The 25,757-nt window shown below is 42.9% G+C and overlaps 1 protein-coding gene across 8 annotated transcripts in view; it reads right to left on the bottom strand.

Moving 5' to 3' along the window:
* The window catches only part of CCDC182 (coiled-coil domain containing 182), a 129,969-nt gene that overhangs the window by 63,919 nt on the left and 40,293 nt on the right, over positions 1–25,757 (bottom strand). Inside the window, exon 1 of one of the 8 annotated variants that reach the window (XM_034752642.1) lies at positions 22,188–22,387. The exons of 6 other annotated variants lie outside the window; for them this stretch is intronic. In XM_034752642.1, the coding sequence (XP_034608533.1) occupies positions 22,188–22,326 (139 nt within the window). In that variant the 5' untranslated portion in view covers positions 22,327–22,387. Of the gene's footprint in view, positions 1–12,738; positions 16,724–22,187; positions 22,388–25,757 lie in introns of those variants that run through there. One more of the 8 variants, XM_034752643.1, reaches the window with a different exon arrangement.

The following is a 25,757-nucleotide window of genomic DNA, read 5'->3' as shown; positions in this document are numbered from 1 at the left end:
GAAGAACTAACACCAAAGTCACTTCTCCAGCACACCGCCCTCTTTTTAGGTGCTTCCGTAGCTGAATCAGGCACTTTGACAGTCTTTCAGGAAAAAAAAGTCATACTACTCCCTAGCTTCACTACAGGGGTGGGGGGAAAAGAGGTCTTATGTAAAGAGACGGGTATCAAGACTCTGAATGTGGCTAGATTCAGATTCAGCATAAAATTTTTACCTGTACGGATTCCAAGCCAAATTCTGTTCAGCTCCACACATGCATGCACTTTGGCTGATTTGCATGCATGAGGGAGAACATGCTTTGGCCCTTATGAGTCCTTGAACTAAAGGAAGGCCTGTGTGCCCAACTTCAAAGCTCACATATACACTCGCAAAACTCCTTTTTAAAGTACTGCTGAAGTTCCACTTCAATCATCCAGCCCACGTTTTTCACTTCAACTTTTGTTAACACACTTGGAAGGTGTTTTTCCACAAGCTAAGGGTCCGTTGGGTTCTAGTTGGAGCAGACAAAACCCATTAAAGTCCATCCAGATTTTTGTTTCTTTCAACTTCAGCATATTAGGTCAGGCTGGTAACCACATCAAAAGTGACTGTTTGCCTGCATTTCCCAGTATTGTTCTTTAGTGGGGCTGTCATTTGAATGTCATGTGAAAAGCCCATTCCATTAGAGGCACGTCAGTGACCATAGCTGGCCCCAGGATGGTTCCAGCTCACAAGATTTGTGGGGTAGCTGCATGGCACTCACCACATATTTTTTACTAAACATGATTGCCTAGGTAAATTCATGGCTCTTTGATTGCGCGTGGTTGTCTTTGCTTGCACACAGTTCACTAAAATAAAAACAAAAGTTGTACTTACCCTGATCTCTGACAACATGTGTCAGTAAATGGTGCAGCGGAACCAGCACTGAAAGAGGTCTCACTGTAAGTGCAGACAGGACCAAACCACTCTGAACATCCTTTCAGACAAGGGAAATGTTTGCCTATTGGTTTTGTTATTTTAACCAAAATAATTTCTATTGCAATTAACAAAAATAAAGTCATGTGAACATTTCTATGGGTGTTAGATTAATTTATTTGTTTGCTTGTTTTCTGAAATATAAGCTGGGGTTCAAACTTGTCCTGACCGCGTTCCCTGTTGCTGCATTTAGGAGCTACTAGCAGTCAAAGTGGTAATAGTTTATTGGGCTATACTCGTGGGTAATTTCAGTATTTAATTTCTGGCCAATTCTTTTAATATTGCCAGATCCCCAGACAACAACAGGGAAGACATTTCAAAATGAGCACATGTAACAAGCATGTCAGATATTTTGCCCACTCGGCACTAGGAAGCATCAGACTCACGATCTTGACCTACCTAGTCCATTTCTTTCCTTCATTAAAATTTTTTCCCCTGTAAGACTATTTACACAGCTGAAGCTTTGCCATGATACAGCACATTGCATCCTGCTGCTATTTCAATTTCATTACAGCATAAACAGCAGTCTAAGTGAGATTAAAAACACCCATCTTCCCCTGATACTAACAGTCTTCAATTTATTTTTTAAAAAGCTATTAAAGTCTATTTTAAACAACAAAAGGCTGGCCACATGAGGAGAAAGACATGCAAACAGGTGTTGACAGTCGTCCTCGATATCTGCTTTGTAACAAGCAAAAAGAAATCCTGCAGACTGCCCAGGCTTTCCCTCCCTGCCTCTCAGTGAGGCTTGAAAGCTAGCTTTTAGATCTGGCAGGTGTGCGGACGACATTCATTAGAACAGATGTGACAATAAACCACACACCAGATCTTTGACACACAAAAATACACACTATATAGGCTGGAGGCCGGTCATTCTTTCTGTGTCATTTCTAGCTCACATACATCTATCTTGAAACAGCCTTGTCTAGCCCCAGTACCCGAAAGAGAGGGACGGTCACATAAAAACTCTGCGCACGGAAAGGAACCTCTAACAAGGGGAAGCACAAGCAGGGCTGAATACAGGAGCCAAATGTATGGTTCCCCACTCTACCAGCATGCATCCAGGCCCATCCCTTCTTGTAGTGGCTGCCCCATGTCAAGGCCTCAACCTTCCTGGGCCCCATAATGTAATCACAGTCCCCATCACAGAACTTAAGTAGAGCCTGTGTGGCAACATTGTCATATCAGTCAGTCTGAGGGCTAGAGATGCAAACAGAACCACAGGCCAGTCTGTGTCCAGCAGCCCCAATACAGAATCTTCTTTGCATTCGTTTTAACAGAGCCCAGTCTGCTCTACCTCGAGGGACACGACAAGCCCCACAAGCTGCCCACACCTTTGCTGGGTCTACAAAGACAAACTCCACCCAGCCCCTTGCTTTTAGAATAAAGGCTTTGCCCTGGTGAAGGCTACCCTCCAGTCCCTTCAACAATGCACCTTCTTGTTTTACCAAACCTCTCCACACCCCACTCCTTTCCTCTCCCAGTTTGCTTTCTTTGATCTCTGGAACATGGGAAACATTCTTCAGCCATTCTGTTCTCAGACCCTCTGAACAGGCAGCAGAGAGGTCTCTGCACAGGGTGAAAGCATGTACCTTAACAACTTAGTGAGGGAAGGGGGCAGCTGGAGGAAAATGCACTGGCTGCTCGCTCTCCCTCCCCTTTCCTAGTAAGGTCAGTGGAAACGCTGGGCAAATGGTATTTTTTTTATGAATTGGTCTCTATGTTCTCTTGCATTGCACTGAGCACAGCCTGAGGACAGGTCTAATACCTGTATAGAACAGTTTATCACGGGAATCAAAAAGAAAGGGAACTTCTATTGCTTGTTTCCGTTTATAACATTTCCTTGCAGCCAGTCTCAGGAGCGGCACATTTAGCAATCCAGACAGGAAATATTACTGCTTAATTAGAAATGAAACAAACAGGGTATGCACGCATAGGTTAGCGGCTGGGTGCTGGGAGAATCGCCATTTGATTGTGCTGCTGAGGTAATTCTAACTGTCACATTCAGCTGTCAGAAGCGGGTAGCGGATATAGCCTTGGGGAATCTCCATAGGGAATGCAATACCTCGGATTAAAGCTAACTGGCCACAGTAGATCAATGCAGCTCCACAAGAAATACAGCTGCAAGCGCATTTATCCGAGTGAAAGTAACGAATCTCCAATAGTCAGACGTGCCAGCTGAGGGTGACGACCATTTTCATTGATGACGGATATTACCAAATCAGCCACTCGACAATGAAGTGCTCAGATTTTTTTCCACGAGGACCCTGATGTTTCTATCGCTGATAGGAGCCTCATGCACTCTCAGGAGTATTAAACTAATAAAGCATCTGCTGGAATACCCAGTGAGCCACAACTTAGTTGGAGAAATGTCTGTTATGGCGGAATGACACTTCTCTTGTTCGCTCTGTGCTGGCACAAAGAATCAGACTAGGTGCTACTGTACTATGAAATATTACTAACAGGGCTGGCAGAGGTCCCAACCAAGACCAGGGCCCCACCAGCGTAGGTGCTAAACAAACGTAGTAACATAGAAAACCCCAGTCCCAATCAGCTTGCAATCTAAACAGACAAGTCACAGGGCAGGAGAAATGATGCACCGTTATCTCCATTTTACAGATGGGGAACGGAGAGATTAAGGTACTAGCCCTAGGTGGGATTTGAACCGTGTCCCAATTCCCAATCCAGAGGGGTGGCCACAAGATCACCTTTCTCCAACGTATCAGAGGGGTAGCTGTGTTAGTCTGTACCCACAAAAACAATGAGGAGGCCGGTGGCACCTTAAATCGAACAGATTTATTTGGGCAAAAGCTTTCGTGGGTAAAAAAACCCACTTCTTCAGATGCATGGAGTGAAAATTACAGATACAAGCATAAATCTCTCTCTAACGAGCAGCCCTGAGAACTTAAATACTGTAGTCCCAAAACCAGGGACAGCACAGATAGCAGCAGTGCAAGCTCATGTTGTGCCTCAGTCCTGACTCGCAGCACCCGCCTCTGTGAGGAAAGCAATGTAGTCCCCGGTCTCACTGCTGGGACGGCCAGCTGTGATATGGACCCCGCTCTACAATCAATGGAATGAGGCCACTGAGCAGCTGTGCAATAGGTAACAACTTTCAGCTACCACCAACCTGGTCTGCATTCAAACTACAGAGACCCAAATGTGAAAGAGAGCTCTGCATGCCTTCACCCAGTCTGCTTGCCAGGCCAGTTTTCTAAGGTCAAAAGATACAACCTTCAGTAGTTTTACTGATTAAACCTCCCCAAATGGCATCAGCCTGACTCACGCCTACAAGATATTGCAGTCTAGTGGACAGAGCCCAAGACCGGGAGCCTAGAGAGTGGAATTCTATTCCCAGTTCTGCTGCTGACTCACTTGGGCCAAGTCATGTGTGGCCTGAACCAACTCTCATTGAAGTCAACCGCAATCTTTCCACTGACTTCAATGGGAGCTGGAGCAAGCTTTATGCCTCTGGGCTTCAGTTTGCTCATCTGTCAAAAATTATCTCCGTTTATACAGGGTTTTCAGATCTACAGAGGGAAAGTATTAATGGGAAGCGCAAACTAGGGAAGTTGAGGGTGGTGGCGGCGAAGCAAGAGGAGCCCTGCATATGAATTGCATATTCCCTCCTTTCATCGCTGCGCTGTTTTATTGCCACGCAAAGTGGTTATTGCTGTATTGTACGAGGGGAATCGCGGGAAATCTTATTTTAAAGAGAGACATGACAGGAGAGGCACTTCATCTTATAGGGTGATTGAAATGTAATCCGAGTTCTGTTTATATACAAAGCACATGGAATATATTTCTTTGTTTAACATTTAAGCTGTACAATAGACTCATTGAGATGCCACATCTTGTTTCCAAAAGTGTCCCAAGGGAAAGTAGGCTGGGGAGTAGAGAGAATGAATCAGTCATACTTACTGCTCAAATACATAAAGCATAATCTGTTCTAGCAGACGGAATGCAAGGTACAAATAAAGGCCCAGATCTCCCAGAGTGCTCAATGCCTAGGACACACAGTCGAAGGGAACTTGTGGGATGATCAGCAACTCACAGGATCAGGCCTGCTGGTTGGTTATAGCAAATAAAAATATCCAGATCCATCTTAAACTCGGGTCACTCCCAAAAAACATCCCCTGCAGATGGCATGCATGGTGCAGGCTGGAATCATCGGACTTGCAGCAGCTGCACCAACTCACCCTTCTCTTAGGGTCAAATTATAATGTGGCCAAGAGGTTGAAAGTGGCAGCATAGATCCAGACAGCATCTCCCCCTCCCCGATTCCTGTGGTGGCAGCAATCAGCCACGCATTACACTGCTTGCCAGTTAACGACACCCTGTTGACTCAAGGTGCCCTTTGAACACGGTCCTGATCCAAGGCTCTGGGACCTAAGGAGAAGTGCAATATGCAGCCGAAGCCCAGATCTACAGATACCACGCACCGAATGGATTGGGATCTCTCAAAACCTGATGGTTGGGCTGACCTGGCTGATCTAACAGTGCTGCCATGAACAGGAAGGAGTGCTACCTGGGCACTTTCGCTTCTGGTCCTACAAGCTCGGAGGAAAATTTAAAATAATGACTTTTGTGGAGCTTCATTAAGACTCTGAAGGTCTCGTGGTTCATGCTTGGCTTAAGTGCTGGGGAAGGTGGGGGATGGGATAGTGCATGGGAAGGGTCTTATTTCAACTTGTCCCTAACAGACAACCCCCAAAATTAGGCATGGGTTCGGAGTTTGATGCATATGCAAGTCCCATCGCAAAACCAGAGTGGAAGCCTGGAAGGAACTCAGCCCATCCCATGTTCTGCCTCAACAGGCCCCTCCACTCATCCCCATTTCCAACTCCTGGCTCATGCATGATTCTGACACAGGCCCTGCTCGACACTAGGAAAGTTGCTACAAAAATTCCAACCAGTTTTAAAACCAGATGGAGCCATGGATCAGACCCGATCCAGGTCGCTGGAATCATTTTGAAGTAAACAAGTTATGGGAGATGCTGAGTACTTGGCACTTCGGGGTGGGAGGGGAAGCCATTTATTTATGTGCCGAAATACAGACTTCGGAACTCAACTCCAAGTTCCTATTTTTGCAAACTTTGGCCCCAATCTAGGGGTAACCTAATTTATCTAGGTATCAACTGGCTTTGTGAGCATGGGTAAAAAAAGATTGTATATATTTGCCTCAATTTGCCCATGTGTTAGATGGGTATAAAAACACACACTATTTCACAGAGTCCTGGGAGTTTTAATTATCCAATGCTGTAAATCACTCTAGTATCTCAGATGAAAAGTGCTACAGAAATGCAAATTACTACTACAAAAGGCCTTTAAAATGGCTTGTTTATCCAGATTCATATTATCTATCCCCATATGATGTATGAGCAGCATGTAAAATGATCTGTCGTGTTCACTTCCCCTGCTAGTATTGAGTGCAGCTCCATGTGTGCATTCATATAACTATCCAAGCCCTGCTATTGAAATGATCTTTATCAGCGTATAACTCATCTTACTTAAAAGAGATCACCCATGCCTCGTGCCCAACATTTTCCAGGTTCATACAAGACATATAGTATAGGAAAGCGGAAATTTTAAGTGGCTGATTTACGCAGTAATATAATAGGATAAGTGTTTGGAGCTGAAGACCAACCTTAATCATAACACTTGTCACATTTATACTTCAATTTTGAGGTATATTTTTTCACATTTGTTATGTTTTATGAACCAAAAGGTATATCTACATTACAGCAGGGAGCGTTCCTACCCTGGGTAGGCAGACACCTGCTCTTCTCCAGCTAGCACTTGAAAAATAGCAGCATGGACATTGCCACCCGGGCGGTGGCACAGGCTAGCTGCCTGAGTGCAAGCTTGTCCAACCACCTGGGTCAACTTTTATTTTTAGAGCGCTAGCTAGAGTAGAACGAGTGCATTTCTGTCTAGCCAGGCAGGGAGGCACACTACCAGCGGCAGTATACACGTACCCAAAGATACAAAGGATCTGCCATACCAAATCACAGCCATGGTCCCACAAGTACGGATTCCATTAGCTGCTGGTTTCAGGGGAACCCAGAGTCAGCCTGTAAGTTACAGCTGATCACAGTCACCCCTTACTATATGGCCCCAAATTGATGAGCATTGTTTCCTCCCTCTGCTGTCCTCTGTATCATCCCGGGAGGGCGAGGAGGGGAGAATTCCCCTGCTCCCAGCCTTTAACTGCTCTGCATTGTAGCTACCAGCTTTTTAGTGACAGAACAGACCCTCCATCCCTTCGGTATCCATCCAGGTCACTCCTTAAGAGGAAGTGTTGACTTCTACTAGCCTGAGCCAGGGACCGGGGTCAGGACTCCTGGATTCTATTCCCAGCTCCGCCGGTAAATCACATGCCCTTGCACAAGGGGCTTTATCTCTTCATGCCTCAGCTTCCCTACCAGTGAAATGGAGATAATGCCTCTGGAGTGTTTTCGGCTTGAGTCATTAGTGTCTGCAAAGTGCTTGGAGAGCCTGGAGGCTGCTCTAGATAGAAAATATAAGTATTATTATTATTAAAGAGCAAAATTTGTAACTTCCTTGCTCCAGTGAATAAAGTAAGGTCTAAGTTTTTATCAGTTTCTTTATTTAAACACACTTTCCCATGCTCCACTCTCTCTGTTGGTTACATGGCATAACTATGGTCTAACCTGGTTTCTTGAATTACATGGGTGTTTTATTATGTAACATTTACACGACAGTCACATGTAGAGGCATAGATAGGTCAAAGATTAAAGTGCTCTAGAAATCAAGGTGTATGCAGGAGAAACCAGTTATAAATAATAAAGAGCAAATTAGTATATTACATCTAAAAGACCCACAGATCAGTGCCCCATTGTGCTAGGTACTGTACAAACATAATCCATGTCCCAAAGAGCTTCCTATATAAATAGGAAAGCTAGACCAGGGTCAGAGAACAAAAGTATTAGTATCCCCAAAACAGAGCACATATAGATCAACTGATTCACTCCATGGCACAGCCAGAAACTGAACCAAGATGGCCTGAGTCCCAGCCTAACCACAAGAGCATCCTTTCCTGTCTCGATTTAGACCGAGTTGTGTTTTACCAAGGTAGCACTTGGCTATTTCAGTTTCTTTCAACTCACAGAGAGTAGTAACAAGTCACCTGCAACGTTGGGAGAAACCAGACTATTTAGGAAAATAAATGGACTTTTTTCCTTAGGCGATCAAAGCTTTAAATAAAACATCTAATTGTCATTCCATATTCATGAAGCGGGGTCTCAGTGACAGTACACCTGTTGGGGGATGTGCATGCTCTGTTTTCCAGTGGGAATAATTGGCGTTCTGAATAACAGACAATTTGTTTGTTAGCAACATGTTTCATCCTTTTTTAAAATACAAAAACATTCATATTTATGAACACCTCTGTCACTACCATATGTTGTGCTCTATCCCCATATATGAAACAAACTGCCTTTAATTTTTATAGCTATACAAAAAATGAGCAACATCTTAGTAGAACAATTAAATAAGAAAAAAGATCATTTTCCCCCCATAGTACAAGTATTTACCAGGATCTTTTCCCCCATAAGAAATGTATTTAATGGATCATTTATTTAAATGTATTTGCAGACCTGCAGGGGTGCTGATAATAGACTAGGAGGCATTCTATTTACAATAAGTGAGTGGATTTAATGTTGTGTACAGTGTTGCCAGCCCCAAGCATTGAAAAATAAAAATAAAAATCATGAGTCAGGCTCCCAAAGTCATGAAATTAACTTAAAAATAATAAGCCTGAGTTCTTTTATTTGCCTTCTGCTTTTTGAGCATTAAGAGTGCACTCTGTCACATTTTCATACTTTTCTCTGTAATCATGAGAGCTAGAAACTTACTTTTTTTTTTTTTCAATGAAATCTGATGTGTGTCACGTGACTCCATGGGCTTGAAAAAGCACCAAATATCACCAGACTCACACCAAGAGCAGGCAAAAATTGGCTGTAATGGTGGTGAGGTCAAGAGAAAGCAAGCACACATACCAGAGAGAGGGTATATTCACTGTCGCCCCCTACTGGGTGGAATCATAACTTGACATGAAGGTCAATCATTTTACCTAACTTTGTACAGTTATTTGAAGATGGGCCGTGAAATTGGCTCATCTTCAAATAACTGTACAAACAGTAATGCTCACAACCGCACCCCGTTTCCTGCCATCCCCTGTGAGGAGAATGTTATTGCCACGTTCATTTTACAGATGGGAAAACAGAAATAGGCTCAGTGATTTTCCCAGGTCACCCAGAGAACTGGGCAGATCCACAAGCCGTCCTATCTCCCAGCATGAGAATTCTCAGGCCACCGATTCATGTCTTGATCTCACATACTCATGAGAGCTGTAGATACCATATGTACACAAGTAGAAGGTACCACCATTTGTGGTTTCTAACAATCCTATGCTGTGGAGTTTCTTTTTCTGCTGTATAAGTAAAATCAATTCAGATTTAGAAGTATGCAGGGGTGTGACATGGGGAGAACTTACTGCCTGCAGTACTCTGGACAGAAAAGTCACTCTTTGGATTTAGTTGGAGCTGTCCTTTACATCTTTAGATAAAAAGGCTCCAGACCATAAACTGGAAAGTCACTGTATTCAATCCCATGGCCTCGTCGCTCTAGTGATTGCTGCATTCACAATCTGAATCAATTTAGGATCAGCCATTTCAAATCTGTCAGCTCTTATTAATGTAGCTCACACAGCCCTACCAAGCCAAGATAAAACAGCAATTTGATTAGCATGTGTGCGCGCATTGTGTGTATGCATAATATCCTATCCAAGTCTCATTGCTTTAGTAAAGATTAATAGATCACAGCAAGAACTTATGGGGTTGAGGGGAAGAGAAGACAGGTCCAATTCTCAAAGATTCTAATAACAAAATGACACAGAGAATGCCAAGTAACAATAAAAATATGTGCTGGCTGCAAATATATTAGCCTGATATATATAAAGTATTAAGATATAGATAGCGCCCCATATGCATATACCTCAGTAATATCCGTACTATGCACATACATACATATTAGTTTTCTCTTGCATATAGATTCTCCACAGAGCAAAATCTCAAGTCTGTTTCTGGAACATCACAAACCCATTTTCTATGGGGCAACTCCTGCTTTTACTACTATTAGCAGGAATACTTAACTTTCACCCACGAAAGCTTATGCTCCAATACTTCTGTTAGTCTATAAGGTGACACAGGACTCTGTCGCTTTTAACGAGGTATATATTCAAAGCGCCATACAGATATTACTTACTGGAAAAAGAATTACGGTTTTCAAAAGGAAAACCTCAAGAGGGGGCAAAAAATAACACCCCATCCACAGAGTTTTTGATCAGCTAATGAAATTTGTTCAAATGATTTAACGCTTTTAACTTATGTTTCACCGCTAGAGTAGATTTGGGGATGGAGTTCATTGGACTCCAGAAAATTCTCTCTCCAGTCAGTGCAATTCAGTGAAGATCATATTGTATATGATACAAGCTTATCATCTGTAGCATTTATAAAGCCAAGCCTTTGACATTTAAACAAATCTTTTGGATTAGACTCTACCAAATTCCCAGGAGGGGACAATGGGAAACCATATGCATGTAGCATTGGCCGGCTGCCATAGTTAGACACAGAGCTTACGCACAGGAGTGGGAGCTAGGGCTGGGATCTGAGATATCTTTATTCTAGTCCTCACTCTGCCACTGACCTGCTAGGTGACGTTAGGCAAATCACTTCACCCTTCTGTGCCTCTTTTCCCCTTTGTAAAATGGTGCTAATGATACTTATTACCTGTCTGCAAAGTGCTTTGAGATCAGATAAAAAGCGCTACAGAAAAGCTAGGTACATTGAGTTGTTTTTCATTTCAGAGCTGCCCAAACCACCTCTTAACCTAAGGTGAGCAATGCAATGGCCAGGAGAGGATCTGGACCAATCATACATGGCAGATAAATAATTAATTGTGCGTCATTGTTTAATACAGAATATAAACAAAACAATCGAAGAGTTAACAGTTTCAGAAGCGAGATCACTGCAGCCAGCCCCACATTCCTAAATATTATTTTAAATTTGCAAAATGCCACCTCACTAAATAATCAAACTCTGCTGCTGCATCTCAGAAATTGCCACCTGCGGCTAATACTCCAATTTTAAACGCGTCCTCAAGTCAATCTTTGTAAATTCTGCATTAAATATTGATCCACCCTGGAGAGGTCTAATATGGTATGTTTAGCATAGATGTGTTAAATTCAAATAGGAATAAGTAAGCCTGGAAGCTCATCTACATACAATCAGAAGTGAAAATGATCATGCTGGTGACAAATAAGCCTGCGTCAGCCTAACTTCTTTCCCGTCCAGGTAAAGTGGAGGTAAGGAAGGGTTCTGTGATTTTGGTGGGTGGACTGGTCATTATACAAAGGAAGAGCTAAGTGGTCACTGTCTCAGGATCTCTCAGGCAATAGCGTGCATAGCCTCTGGGCCACAATTCAAACATCATTCAGATAGGCTGAGTACCTGTGTCAGTTGACATCAGAGTTCCAGAGGGCTTCACATGTGAATAAGGGAGCATCTGAACCTCATAATCTGAAGAGGCCTCAGAGTGCCTTGTTTCTCTTGTGGGACACAATATCTAGACCCTGCACCACCAATGTTACAATCAGAAATAACCCCTCCTCCCCTGTTTGGAGAGATGGGGGTGAAGGAGAACTGTAGCAAGTATCAAATTCAAGCCCCTGCTTCCAAATCCATCTCTACAGGTTTATTTTCAAGCACGGAGAGGCTATTTTCCAGAGAGGGTTCAGATGCACTTTTAGGGCTGAGATTTTGGCACCAGCAAACCCTTGCCCTGCTCACCCTCAAATCCTAATTCTAAGCCTCAGCCTGAATTTAGCCTGGATCCAAATGCAAATGCTACATCTTAATCCATCAGATGGTGAAAATAGTCTTTGAATTATTCTGGGGAGAGATGGAGAACCACAGAAAAAACAAACTTTCATGGAAATCAAATAAGAGGGCATCCTGCCCTGGTAGCCTTCTTTGAAAATCCAGCCTGTCTGATACAATCTGATGCCTTTCAAAGACAACAGCTGTGGTTCTTCACAAGTACTTGAGAGCTGGGGATAGTTTCTGCTATGCAGGAAGCGCCATCCCTCCCATCTCAAGTCAAACTCTTTCACTATTGAGAATACATGAGGGGATGTTATTTGAAATACACAGTCACTTGAAAAGTTTTTTAAACCGTTCTCTTAAGCAATCACAAGAGAACCCCACTGACTGCTCTCACTGCAACAGTGAGAGTAGAGGGAAACCCCACTGCATTACAGCCTATACTCCAAACACTGAGGTAAATAAAAACTCTCTTCCCCTTCCCAGCTCCCTTCCTCCCTGGATCCTGCCTCCCCAGCTCAGTCTCTCTCCACCTCTTCCATTTCCACCCCTCCAGCATCTCTCCCTTCCTTTCCTCTCTACTGCCTTATGGTGATAAGGAAGGGGGATGGGTCTAAAGCAACCCCTTATATATTTCCCTTCTCAATCCACATAGGGCAGGGGTGGGAGAAAGAGGGCTTCCAGGCCAGTCAATACACCAGCTCAGAGTCCTGCTCCTAGTCCCTGCTCTGCCACCCAATATTCACACTCTGCACAGCCCCAGCAAATCTCCATACACTCTGGGCTCTGCCCAAATAACAACTCCTCCTCCCCTTGGGTTCCATTGACTCACCCCTCCCTCCCCAGGTGCCATTTTCTTAGACCCCAAACCCTGCCCACATTTCATTTCTTCCTTCCCCTCATGCAGTCCCTTACTTACCCAGCATGATTCTCCAAACTCTAGGGAAGCCAGGGCCTCCAGGCCAGCTCCTCTCTGCAGTGCTGAGTTCAGTGATCCCCAAAGTAGGCCATACGGCTGCCTTACACCCTCCCACTTGAGTTAGGAGCAGAGAATTAGCTAGAAGCTGGTTCCCTGCCTGCTTCAAGCCAGCTACATACACAGCTGCAGCCACCTGCCTTGATGTGCACATGTGTAGTGCATTGCCCCAGCCATTAGAGCAGCCCCAGTTAAAGGAATCCCTGTTTAGCTGCACTGTCCAGTTTAATTTGGTCACACACACCCTGCCCCGAATTTTACATGGCAGCCCCCACAGTCAATTTGAAGACATCTTAACTCCCCCTGAAACCCCTCCTGATCAGAATACTGAGTCCTGGTGCATTTGGAGCAACAGACATGAGAAGGCTGAAGGTGAATTAGAAAAATGCCCATTGTTTTTCCATCTTGTGAAATTTAATTGTTTTTTCTAAAGTAATAATGATGATGATGAAAACACTGTACAGGGGCTGGAACAGACGGGGGTCACTACAGGCAAATGGAGAAAATTAATATGTACTTATTATACTGCCTCATTATACACTTCATTCCTTACCAAATCCAGAGGGAAAAAATAAAGCAGAAACCTACCAGGCCAGAGGGCAAAAGCAGTGACAAACATTGGGCCTGATCCTGCAGTGTAATGGATGAGGGTAGAGACGTATACCCTCACAGACCCCACTGACTTCAGCATAGGGGTCTGCCTGCATGCCCCATATTGCAGGGTTAAGGCTGAGGCCAGCAAACAGCTCCCTCCATTGTGCATCTCATTGTCAGTCTTTGGTTTCAGGGACTTTACAAGATAGCACCAAAATTTTTTCCCCAGTTCAGGACAATATCTTCCTGCTGTTATCCTGTGAGTCAGCCCACATTGGTACAACACAAATCTAAATAGAAAATGTGTATGTGCAGGTTGGAAACACCTAGACTTCCTAGAAACATCGGCTTGAATCCATGCACTCTGACTCAGCCCTTCATCCTCCTGAGGTACATAACCTCAGGTCCATGCATTTTACAATATGAGATGTGAGGGACTTTTTCCTAAGACCTAAAAACCAAAGCCTTTGCAGAGAGATTAATGATCCTATGGCAATTTCTGTTACAGGAAGGGTTTCAGCTGGTGGCTTTGGCTAAAATTTCCCCTCCACACACTGTTGTGCAGTGCACTGACTACCACACTACACCCCAGATGTGGCTGCATTTTACTGTTACTGTATGTATTTATGCCCTGATCTTGCCCTGGGATGTGTGCAGAGGTCCCCACTAACTTCAGTGGGACTCTGTACAGGGATCTGTCCACATGAATTCACTTATAGGATTGGAGACACAGTTTGCAACGTTGTTTGAAATTCTCCACGATGAAAGGAGACATAATTAATATAGGTTGTTTTATATGAGTAAGGAAAAGGATCTGATGAAGAGATAGGGCAAAAACATGGTCATTTGGGGTTTGTTAATCAATTCCCAGAGTCGGTTGTGATCTGGAAAGGAAGGGTTTCCATTATATCCAAACCCACAAAGTTTGAGGCAGACAGTTCAGACAGCTTAAAGTCTGATTCATCTGTAACTATTAAAATTACAGGAAAAATGGGCCTAAGTCAGAACTCTTGATTAAATCCCCCTCAAACTTTGGAAGAGTTTGGATTCAGACCTGGATGTTGCAGCTAACACACATATAGCTATATGCATACCAGATATTTTATTTTACAGTACCATAAAATTTCCTGTCTATAGAGCCTTCCATTTAGGGATTGTGAGGCTTAACTGAGTCTCACAACACCCCTATGAAGGGGTGTGTTTTACATATGGGGAAACTGAGGCACAGAGAAGTTAAGTAACTTATCCAAGGTCATGCAGTACCAGAACCAGAATCCAGATCCTCAGACTCCCAAATCTATTCTTCAACTACAAGATTCCCTTTCCCCTCCATTAATAATAAGAAAATGTGAACTCAGACCCTTTCTTTACATAAAAGGGTACTGGAGACGTGATGATAAATTCTGGAAATAAGGTTTTTTATTTTATAGGATACTTGGATCTAACTAGATTTGTCCAATATCCCATAAAATGAGACCAGCAAATATTTTCCCTTTCCCCCACAGTCAATATGGCTTTTGCCATTTGTTTGTGCGTCACTGATTCCTAGCAGAGAGCGAGCTGAAGGTCACCAGGGTGAATTCCCTTTGCTGCAACACATTTTTGTGAGATGGAATCAATATCCATAAGATCATCATCAGCACCATTCACACTGACCGGGGGGGAGAGCATGGAAAGGAATGGAGCCTGCGCAGAGTCAAAGGGAAAAAAAACTTTAGAGAGAAATTGTGTTACCAAAAAAAAATTACCATCTGTGATCTGTTCCATTGCTGCTGCTGCCTTTTTAAATTTTCTTTTTCTATTTATTCTGGAATTGAGGGGGAAAATGAGCAACACTGGAGTTATTTTTGTATGTTTTATATGCTATTATGGGAAACTCAGAGGAAGAGACTGGGGCCAGACAATGTCGTCTGAGACAACAAGAAGGAATAACGTATAGGAGGATGGAAGAGAAATCAGAGCTGGGGAAAAGAGGTTACTTCCTGTACTAGCACCAAAGCCCCCCTTGTTCTATAGGGTTAAATTCTCTCCTCCTCTACATGCATGTGTCACTGAACTCAATAATGCAGCGTCAGTTGCTGCATTACAGAGATGAGGCACGGGTAACTGGGAGTAAAAGGCACGCTCCAGAGCCCAATGTAGTCACTGGGAGTATGTCTGTTGAGGTCAGTAGGCTTTAAATTAGGCCCCACATGACTCTACACACACATCACCTCCAAAGGGGTGGATCTGAGGACACAGATCACTCCTGTTTTGTGATGTCAGCAGAACACTAAATGTATAAGGCCTGATCCTTTCAGGTTCCAAATGCCCCCAACTCTCATTAGCAGCAGTGGCAGAAATGGGAAAGGGCGCAGAGAAGGGCAACAAAATAAAGTAATGGACAGTCTTCTGTCTGAGGAGAGAGTGAAAAGATCAGGACAATTTAGTTTAGACAGCAAACGAAGAAGTGGTATATAAAATCATGAATGGTATAAAGACCCTCTTTTTATAGCTTGGTTTCCAAATAGCGAGGGTTTTGGCATAACTGCTCAGCTCTTACACTTAGTATTCAAAGATCAGTCTTGCTTGTGAGTCCAGAGCAGTTCTCAGGTACGACACTATTATTTTTCCCCTTTGTCGTTCAGGATTTATATACCTAGACATTTTTCCTCCAAAGCCTCCTCTCTAGATCAGCACATTTCTCCCGCAGTTCTTTCTCCCTCGGCAGCAAGAATGTGAGTACTTTGTTCCGTACTATGCCTCTGTCTTCTTCTTCCCTCAGCCGCTGCTCCATGTGGTTGCTTCTGGTTTCAAGTTTTGTTACCACGTCCATCATGTAGCTGAGGGTGCCCTCTATTTTACAGATCATCTTTGTCACCTCTTGCTTGAAATCCTTCATGTCCCTCTGTACGTTTTTCAGTTCTTGCCGCAGTTTTTCCACGTCTGATGCATGTTGGCTGCACATGGCCGATGCCAGTGTCGAGAGAAGGCATCTGGCTTGAGGATTATTTGTCTCCACTTTTTTACTTGTCAGCATGTCCAGGGTCATCGGAATAGTCTCTTCTTTACACAGTGCCATTGTGCTCGTCTCCAAGAACGATTGGATCTGGTTTGCCATCTGAAGTAGCAGGGTGAAAAGCAGTTGTGAGTCAGTGGTACCAGGAGTGAGTCCCTCAAGCTGATGTGTCCTCCATCACATTCCCAGAAGTCCTCCTGTCAGGGCAATGATGAAGGACAGGTGGACCAAGGCATGGGATTGTGACCTCAGCCAACTGTAACACTGGTGGCCTTAGTTCATTTACATACTGCAGGCCTGTTGAGCAAAACACTGTTAAACTGGGAGCCAGAGTCTGGTGTCAGACATGTACACTGGTTTAAATCGAAATGAGTGGAGTTATTCTTGACTGTGCGCAAATCAGAATCTGCCTTGTTTCTTTAAAGCACCATATGATGCTAGATATACATTATCAGAGAATCACAGAAGTTAAAGGCAGAACACACCTATTAGATCCTGCAGGCTACCTCCCCACTAGCACAGGATTGTTCTCTAGTCTATAGCACCTTTTCTAGTATTTTGCCCAGTTTAGTTCTAAAACACCCAAGCAACAGGGTTTCCACTGCTTCCCTAAGGACTATTTCACAGCCTAATACAGCTCACTGCCAGAAATTTCCTGATACTGAGTCTAAATGTTCTTTTCTTAGTTTCATCCCATTAGGCCTAGTTATACCCCAGTGTATCACACTAAGCTATTCCTCTGTCTCATTGGTGGCAGGAATAATAATAATGCTGAATTTTGCTTCTGCTTGAAAAGTCTAATCCCACAGCGATCCTCATTAAATTTAGCCCTCTTGTTACCGCATGGCTCTGAAATACATTAGAACCTCGATTTTGCATAAGACTTGGGTGACACCAAAAGCTTTGGTAAGCTCAAGAGAAGGTACAGTAACCTAATCTCAGATGAAGGGGACAAAAAAGCATTTGGGAATGAAATAGCGTTTTCTCAAATCAGAGTTCATAGAATAGGGGTTTCACCTGTCATAACCCTCTGAGAACATACGCATTATGGAAGAGAACATAATAACAATGCCTAGCCATTCGCATTTTTAAAACCCAGTGCCAACAGCAACTAAATGAAGTCCCTAGTTCTGCAAAGGGATCTGCACAGGCCATGGGAACAACAGACTGGATTAGACCTGAGACCTATCTACTCATTAGCCTATCTCTAATAGTGGCCAGTACCAAACACTTCAGTAGGCAGTTATCGGGTAATCTGCCCTCCCCCCCTGCTCCCCCCCATATTAGGACTCATCCTGAGCCACCCTAAGGGTCAACCCTTATTCCTCCTTGACCTCCTATTGTTGTCAGCGAGACTCCATATGGGAGCAAAGCTCCTCTTGTATGGACCGGGACCTAGAAGAAAGTTCTGATTACATCAGCATCATGAAATACAATAATGGTATTAACAACGCAGAGCTCTTACAGGGCCTGATCCAAAGCCCACTGAAGTCTCTGAAAAGATTCCCATTGATTTCAACAGGTTTTGGATTAGGCCCATATATGGCACTCTACATCTTCAAAGTCCTCAGCAAAGAGTAACTAATATTCTTTTTAATGATTAGTTTCATACGACAGGATTTGTGGGGGTTCATTTGGCACTGAGACAACTTTAACTATTTGTAAACCATGTGGGGTTTTGGTTTTGGTTTATTAAGATCCTAAATATAGTTCTCTGGTGACATCAGTGCCGAGATAGCACTTTTTTTTCTCCATAGATCAAAGGTGGACTTGTGTTCTCTACATTAGGAAAAGCGAGTATGCTGTAGCTCTGTCTGTTTAATTTCATTTTGATTGATCCTTCAACACTCTAAGGGGAACGTGAAGGTAGAACTCATGCCCTGGAAAACACAACTGTGCAATCAAACTTTAAAAATACACTTTCACTCCTCCTAGAAAATATCTCGGGCATGGTCCTTGTTTTGATCAAGAGGGGGAAAAGGAGGGTATTGAAAGAATCTTAAGTAGGAAGAGCCAAATATAGCTAGTGGAGGAAAGGGGAAGGCCCAAGATGTCTTTCTTCCAGATAAAACCTCGAGCACATTCAAGTAACCTCATTTGTGCTTGCACTCACTGCTTTGGTCAAAGAACTTTAAGAGGCTATAACCCCATACACTGTCCGTTTCCATGAAAATGATGACAGCACATGGCTAAGTAATTAAAGCTGCAGTATCATATTAGGGCTCCAGGGTTTACCATCGTCTGATGAAGGACCAGGTTGCTTTCAAACCCAAAAACAACAACAAAACAAAATAATTTCTATCCTTCTATCAGAGAAACACCCTGGAAAGCATGTGAACTGTACAAGCATTCAATGTGTGTTCAGGGCAAAGAAAAGAAATGCCATTTGGTACAGACAGTACTTCTGCGTGGTGTGTTTGGGGTTCAATAGTTCCTGCCGGCCCCCCGCACCCTTACAAATGTTAAAAGTAATAATAACAACCATGACATTCCCGTGGTCTGTCTATTCATTCCCACTGACTGCAGGGGCACCTGCTGGTAAGTGAAGAAAGTGCACAGTCTTCATTCTCTTTGGGGGATATAAAAAATAATTAATAAAAAGGGGAACATATTTATAATACCCACCCTGTTCACAGGGATGTTGTGTGGAATTTATGAATGAATGTAAAGTGCTTAGAATGCCTTGGATGGAAGGGCTACAATGGAAGAGAATGGAGGAAGAATGGTCTTGTGGTTAAGCGAATAATTGTGAGTCTGGAGATGTAGGTTCTCTTTGCATCTCTGCCACAGATTTCCTGTGCGATCTTGAGCAAGTAATTGAATCTCTCTGCCTCAGTTTCCCCTCCTAAAATAGGGATACTACTTCCCCACTTCACAGGGTGTAAGAATAATTTCAATAGCATTTAGGAGGGGTTCAGATATTATGGCTTTTCTAAATGCCACAAAAATGTCTATAAAACATGCACAGTGTTGTTGTTACAAAACCAACACACAACAACTCCGGCACATCTGCTGTGTGAATGGGGAAATGCTAGATTCTCCAACACAACTCCACACTCTCCCACAGGATTTTCAAGGAATCAAAAATGAACATAAAAATGTATCATCATTTATATTTGGCTTCCTTGCAAGATCACCCCTGCTTCATTACTCCCTGCCTAGAGGAGTAGGAGTGGATGCTGATATGGATATTTATATACAGAAGAGAGAGACATAGGGAAGTCAGTCTAGAGGTTAGTGAAAATGAATGGGCGTCAGGATGTCTGGTTCTACTTCCATCTCTGCCACTGACTCATGTGACATTGGACAAGTCATTTCATTCCAATGTGCCTCAGTTTATACATCTGTAAAATAGGAATACCTACCTCCAACAAGTGATTTCAGGCTTTTCTAAAGTCCTTCGAGAACCTTGGTTGAAAGATGAACATTGACTTCAATAAAGTTATCCCTTATTAACATCACGTAAGTCAGAGGAGAATCAGATTCATACTCAGGATTACCAACATCCTCAGTTCTCCAAGTATCCATGGAGACCCAAGCACTTTGAACATTATAAGATACACTAGTTGGGTGAAGAAGAATTCACAGAACAGGATCACATATATATAACATGATCTGATATGTGATATGTGGAGGAGAGGGGGAATGTTAGTTAGTTCTGGAGAACGGGGTAAACAGTGAGGTGGCAAAGTTTGCAGATGATACTAAACTGCTAAGATAGTTAAGTCCAAAGCAGACTGTGAAGAACTTCAAAAAGATCTCACAAAACTAAGTGATTGGGCAACAAAATGGCAAATGAAATTTAATGTGGATAAATGTAAAGTAATGCACATTGGAAAAAATAACCCCAACTATACATACAATATGATGGGGGCTAATTTAGCTACAACAAGTCAGGAAAAAGATCTTGGAGTAATCGTGGATAGTTCTCTGAAAATGTCCACGCAGTGTGCAGAGGTGGTCAAAAAAGCAAACAGGATGTTAGGAATCATTAAAAAGGGGATAGAGAATAAGACTGAGAATATATTATTGCCCTTATATAAATCGATGGTACGCCCTCATCTCGAATACTGCGTACAGATGTGGTCTCCTCAACTCAAAAAAGATATACTGGCACTAGAAAAGGTTCAGAAAAGGGCAACTAAAATGATTAAGGGTTTGGAACGGGTCCCATATGAGGACAGATTAAAGAGGCTAGGACTCTTCAGTTTGGAATAGAGGAGACTAAGGGGGGATATGACAGAGGTATATAAAATCATGAGTGATGTGGAGAAAGTGGGTAAGGAAAAGCTATTTACTTATTCCCATAATACAAGAACTAGGGGTCATCAAATGAAATTAATAGGCAGCAGGTTTAAAACAAATAAAAGGAAGTTCTTCTTCACGCAGCGCACAGTCAACTTGTGGAACTCCTTACCTGAGAAGGTTGTGAAGGCTAGGACTATAACAGAGTTTAAAAGAGAACTGGATAAATTCATGATGGTTAAGTCCATTAATGGCTATTAGCCAGGACAGGTAAGGAATGGTGTCCCTAGCCTCTGTTTGTCAGAGGATGGAGATGGATGGCAGGAGAGAGATCACTTGATCATTGCCTGTTAGGTTCACTCCCTCTGGGGCGCCTGGCATTGGCCACTGTCGGTAGACAGGATACTGGGCTAGATGGACCTTTGGTCTGACCCGGTACGGCCTTTCTTATGTTCTTAAAGGATCTAATGTATATGGGAAGCAAGAGTACCAAAAGGGGAGGTAATTTTGACACAACCATCTCTACTAAGGTCACTGGAGAGTTCATTGAACCTTTCTGAAAGGCATATTTCTTAATTTTGAGTTTATAATCAAACTAGGAAAGTTTCATATGGGTTGAGGGCTTGGCTACACATATTTCACATGCCTCTATTAGAGGTACTTCCAGCCCTACGTTTCTATGATGGAGTTCCAATAAAAATACAGTTGGTGGGAAACAATCCCTTTTATTTTTTAAACCCCCAAATACTGTATATATGCCTAGAATAATATGAAACTCATGCATAATACCCAGATTCAAACCCCATTTCCTAACCACTCACATAAAATTTTCATTACAGATTACTGCCCTGTAGTGGAACAGAGGGCAGCTTTATTAGAAGACACAGCACAGCAGTCTAGCAACAGAAGAATGTGCCAGTTGACAGTTACAGATATTCCTCTGTGAGATATGGCAGAATGGTGGAAATGAAACAGATTATATAAAAAATGTAATTCAGAGCAATTTCTAGTAAAGAGTCAAAGAACCATATAATTCAACATTTATATAGACAAGGCTTCAAGGGAACTCTTAAAAAAGAAACTGGAGGTAATGTTAAGAAACTCTGGCTTGATTTTTTTTTTTTTTAATCAGTACACTGGTTTGTACCATTTATACCCTCCAGCAAAACAGCCCAGGAAATGTCCCGAGCTTTTATTGCCCTTGTTTGATTGCTGTTGCTTACTTCCCCCCGCCCCCCTCCGATTTTGCTTTTGTGTTGCACTTCTCTCGACATGAGGGCAGATGACACATTTTGTAATTACTCTTGTCACCAAGGCAATACTACATTTTTATGCTTGTTAAGGATGGGGCATTATCTTCCCCAAATGTGTCCACGTGTAATTCCCCCACCCATCCTAGCTGCTATGTGCTGTGCTACAAAACGAACTTAAAAAGAATAGAGAAAACAACAATCCCTTTTCTCTGTGATTAATTAAGGCTGAAATGGAACCCCAAGGCATGGAACAGTAAAAATACCTGTATAATTTCCAAGGTGTTGCAGCTGCGACAACATTCCGCAGCCCTGTGACTTTCCCCCAATGTCATTTGTCATAATTTGACACTGATAAAGAGCTTCTCCAGTGCTGTGTCTTTGCAAGGCAGTGAACATATCCATATCAAAGCCTCTTGTATCTTCCTTTTAGAAACAATCTGCTGCATTTTTCTGGCCTAGTTTCCTTTCAGATCTCAAACATGTGTTCCCCCCGCCCCCCCCATACACATTCACACTCTCCCTTTGGCCTGCCCCCTTCCCTCTCTTTTCCCTTGTTCTAGAGCTCTGACGTTCCTCTAGAGGCTAATGATTAAATATTCTTTGGGAAAATGGTAAGGGGTCATTCAGGCTCCACATTCCTCAGTATTACAACTTTTAAAACTCAGATTAATGTAATCCATCAACCACAAACACACCCCTGCTAGCATTTTAATTAAAATACATAGGACGTCTTTGTGGGACCATATAATATTTGCCAACAGTCTGCCGCATTCTGCTCTAAAGTAAGCCAGTGTAAATCCAGCATAATTTCACTAAAGTCAAAAGAATTACTCTGGATTTACACCAGTGAAATAGGGCACAGTCTGGGCCAAGGAGTGTTCTGTAAATTTCATTTTCTCTGCTCTACGCCAGGTAGTACAGGAAGGAGTCATTGAACTACCTGCAGACAAAGGTCTGAGCAGAACAATTTTGTGGGCCCTTACTAGCCTGGAGCTGCCGTAATATTACTCTGAGTAACATAAAACTAAACTTCTTTGTAGCACAGTGGAAGACAATTTCTGCCTGTTGGGATGTCAACATGAATTATGTGGACTTAAAAAAAAAAATCACATCCTTCCCAAGTTACTTAACTTGCAGGCCACTGGATTACTGCTTCCAGAAATCGGTACTTTACAGCTCCAGCCATTTCCACTCAGCTCACCTGGGAAACATAAGATGAAGAGTACTCATGTGCAGGGCCGGCTCCAGGGTTTTTGCCACCCCAAGCACCTGCTTGCTGTGCTGGTGCCTGGAGCCGGCCCTGCTCATGTGATGAGTAATGAACCACTGGGAATTTCTGGACAAGTAGAAGCGTTAATGCACATGATCCGTTATTAGAAAGGGTTATTGATAACGGGGAGATCCTTACACAGCACAGAAGAGTAAGATTACTTTGATAGTCAATAATTATTATTCAGTCCCCAGACTCCAAAGCTGTCTGTCTGTCTACTTAACACAGAAGAGAGGGGAAAGACGTTCTTGTGACCAAAGTACAGGGTGAGGTGTCATAAGGTTTGGGTTCTATTCCCAGATTTGCTGTATTCCTTGGCATAGTCCTCCTTTGTGCCTCAACTTCCCCATCTATAAAATGGGGATAATAACACTTCCTTACCTACTATAAAGACTCATTCTCATTCAGTATTCCATAGTTTTTAAAGCACTTTAAGATCTTAAGATGGAAGGTGCCACAGAAGTGCAGAGTATTATAATTAAAGCTGCAGCTGTAATTGGGAAAATGACTATGTGAAAATGGCACCTCCTTATTTCCCATATCTGCTCCCTGCATGTCCTCAAGTCACAGCACTTAATTTACTAACAAAACAAGCACTTACCCCATTAGAGTTGCAGAGCTAATGCAGATAGGGGAAAATGAACTGGCATCTATGCTGCCTAGTGCATCAACAATGCAGTAATGGAAGCTAGGAACCTTTTTGCATCTTTTGATTTGCAAACTGAGTAAATTTGATGTGGAAGACCATGAGAGAGAATAAACAGGGAACTCCATAATGCTGTTTTTACAGAAACACTTTTCTGTTTACAATGGCACTTTAACAAGGGCTTAATAAACAGCATTTTCTTGTTTTTGAAAAATACAGACAGGGCAGATAAAGTTACCAATTAATTAGCATCACATCACAAATGTAGCCTCCATATTCCCCAGCCATATGGTAATCTCAATGCGTTTCCAAGGAGCAGGGACATCTACAAAGGCTTTATTACAAGGTATCAGATTAAAGAACCCTCTGGTTGTGTGGAGATCAGAAAGAAAATACCTTATTTTGGAGCATTCGTGGGGGTCAAGGAACACCAAAAGGATGTTGAGAGCCCGTTGACTTTTTGAGAAATGAGCATCACTCCTAGTCAATATCATCATGGACAAGACTTTAACTATGATCCTAAGTCAACCCTGAACAGGACTGGACCCACAACCCTTGAATCTACCTGTCTGGCTCAAAGACAGACCATCTGTTTCCATCATTCTATAAATAAATTCCCCATACTTCTAATTAAATCTCCCAGCGGGCTGAACTGTGTGTCCAGCAATTAAACATATCTGAGATGAAACCTCAACCAGCCATGTAAAATCAGGAGATTCTCCCCATTTCCACTATGACTGTGCAGCTCCAGTGACCACAAACAGCATCTGTGGATGGTATTAGAGGGCCATAAATAAATATTAAATGACCATATGCAGCTGCTGATGGCAGTAATCTGTAAGAGGTGTTCCTCCCTCTCATTCAGCAATGCCACAAAAAGCCACAAGAAAAAAAAAATCGGAAATCCACGGAGGTTTTTCTGAGTTAGCAGCACCGGATTCTTAGATTAGAGTCCTTAAATTCTTAGGGAAAAAGAACAGATTTCTGGGCCTTTATGTGGGTTTTCTCTGAAGAGCCAAGGGGTTTGTATATGGTTTGTAGCTTTAAGTTCAGAAGGGGATGATTTAATGGTTTGAAATACCCAGCTTTCCTAGACCTGCATCATATCTCAGCACGATCGACTCGGTCCTCCCTCCTTCTGAAGCAAATACATTCATGCTCTCTGCAGTTTACTATGTGTGGGTCTTTAGTTTGGCACCTTAAAAACTTAGGTCCTCCCTGTGTGACGATTGCCATCTTAGCCGATACACCAGAGATTGAACCGGGACCTCCAGAGCTAAAACCATCAGCCGCTAGATCTTGAACTAAAGATCTGGACCTGTGGGCTGTAACAACTGATATCCTCTGTTGATCAGCACAAAGGGGAGCCCAGAACATACAGTCACCAGTGGGTTACACCTGCTTTCTGTGGATATTAAAAATTCCAGGGCACTTTTCATGTCCCCGCCAGCATTTCCCATGTCCCCGACTGCTCAGCACCAGTTGGCTACTACTCTCACCCCCCCAGGTGGCTACATTTCAGTAGTGGAGAAGATAAATCCTGTGTGCTTAGCACTTGGGGATCCTCTGGGATGAGTGGTACCATATAAATATACAATAGTTCTCATTGTTAGCTGCATTGTTGTCCCTGAAAGCTCATGCACTGTCTCTGAATTGAGTGATGATGACCACGATGATGAAAGGCCGAAGTCATTAGTAAACAATGTCCCCAACTGAATTTAGCCAACACACTATCTATTTTTGCCTTTCTCCAGGAAGTCGTGTTTGCGTTTTATGTCAATGGATATCTGCCTCCAAGAAACAATGCTTGGCTGACAGGAAGACAACAACAAAAATCTGACCACAGCCAGAGATCAGTGGCACTAAAATCTGCTTCCAGATCCTCAGCGCTGTGCGTATGTTTTCTAACAAGCAAAT

The sequence above is a fragment of the Trachemys scripta genome, chromosome 18 (assembly GCF_013100865.1).
Source record: "Trachemys scripta elegans isolate TJP31775 chromosome 18, CAS_Tse_1.0, whole genome shotgun sequence".
Taxonomy (NCBI): Eukaryota; Metazoa; Chordata; order Testudines; family Emydidae; genus Trachemys; species Trachemys scripta.
The sequence above is the reverse complement of the archived record's forward strand: the minus strand, read 5'-3'. Positions and strand labels throughout refer to the sequence as shown.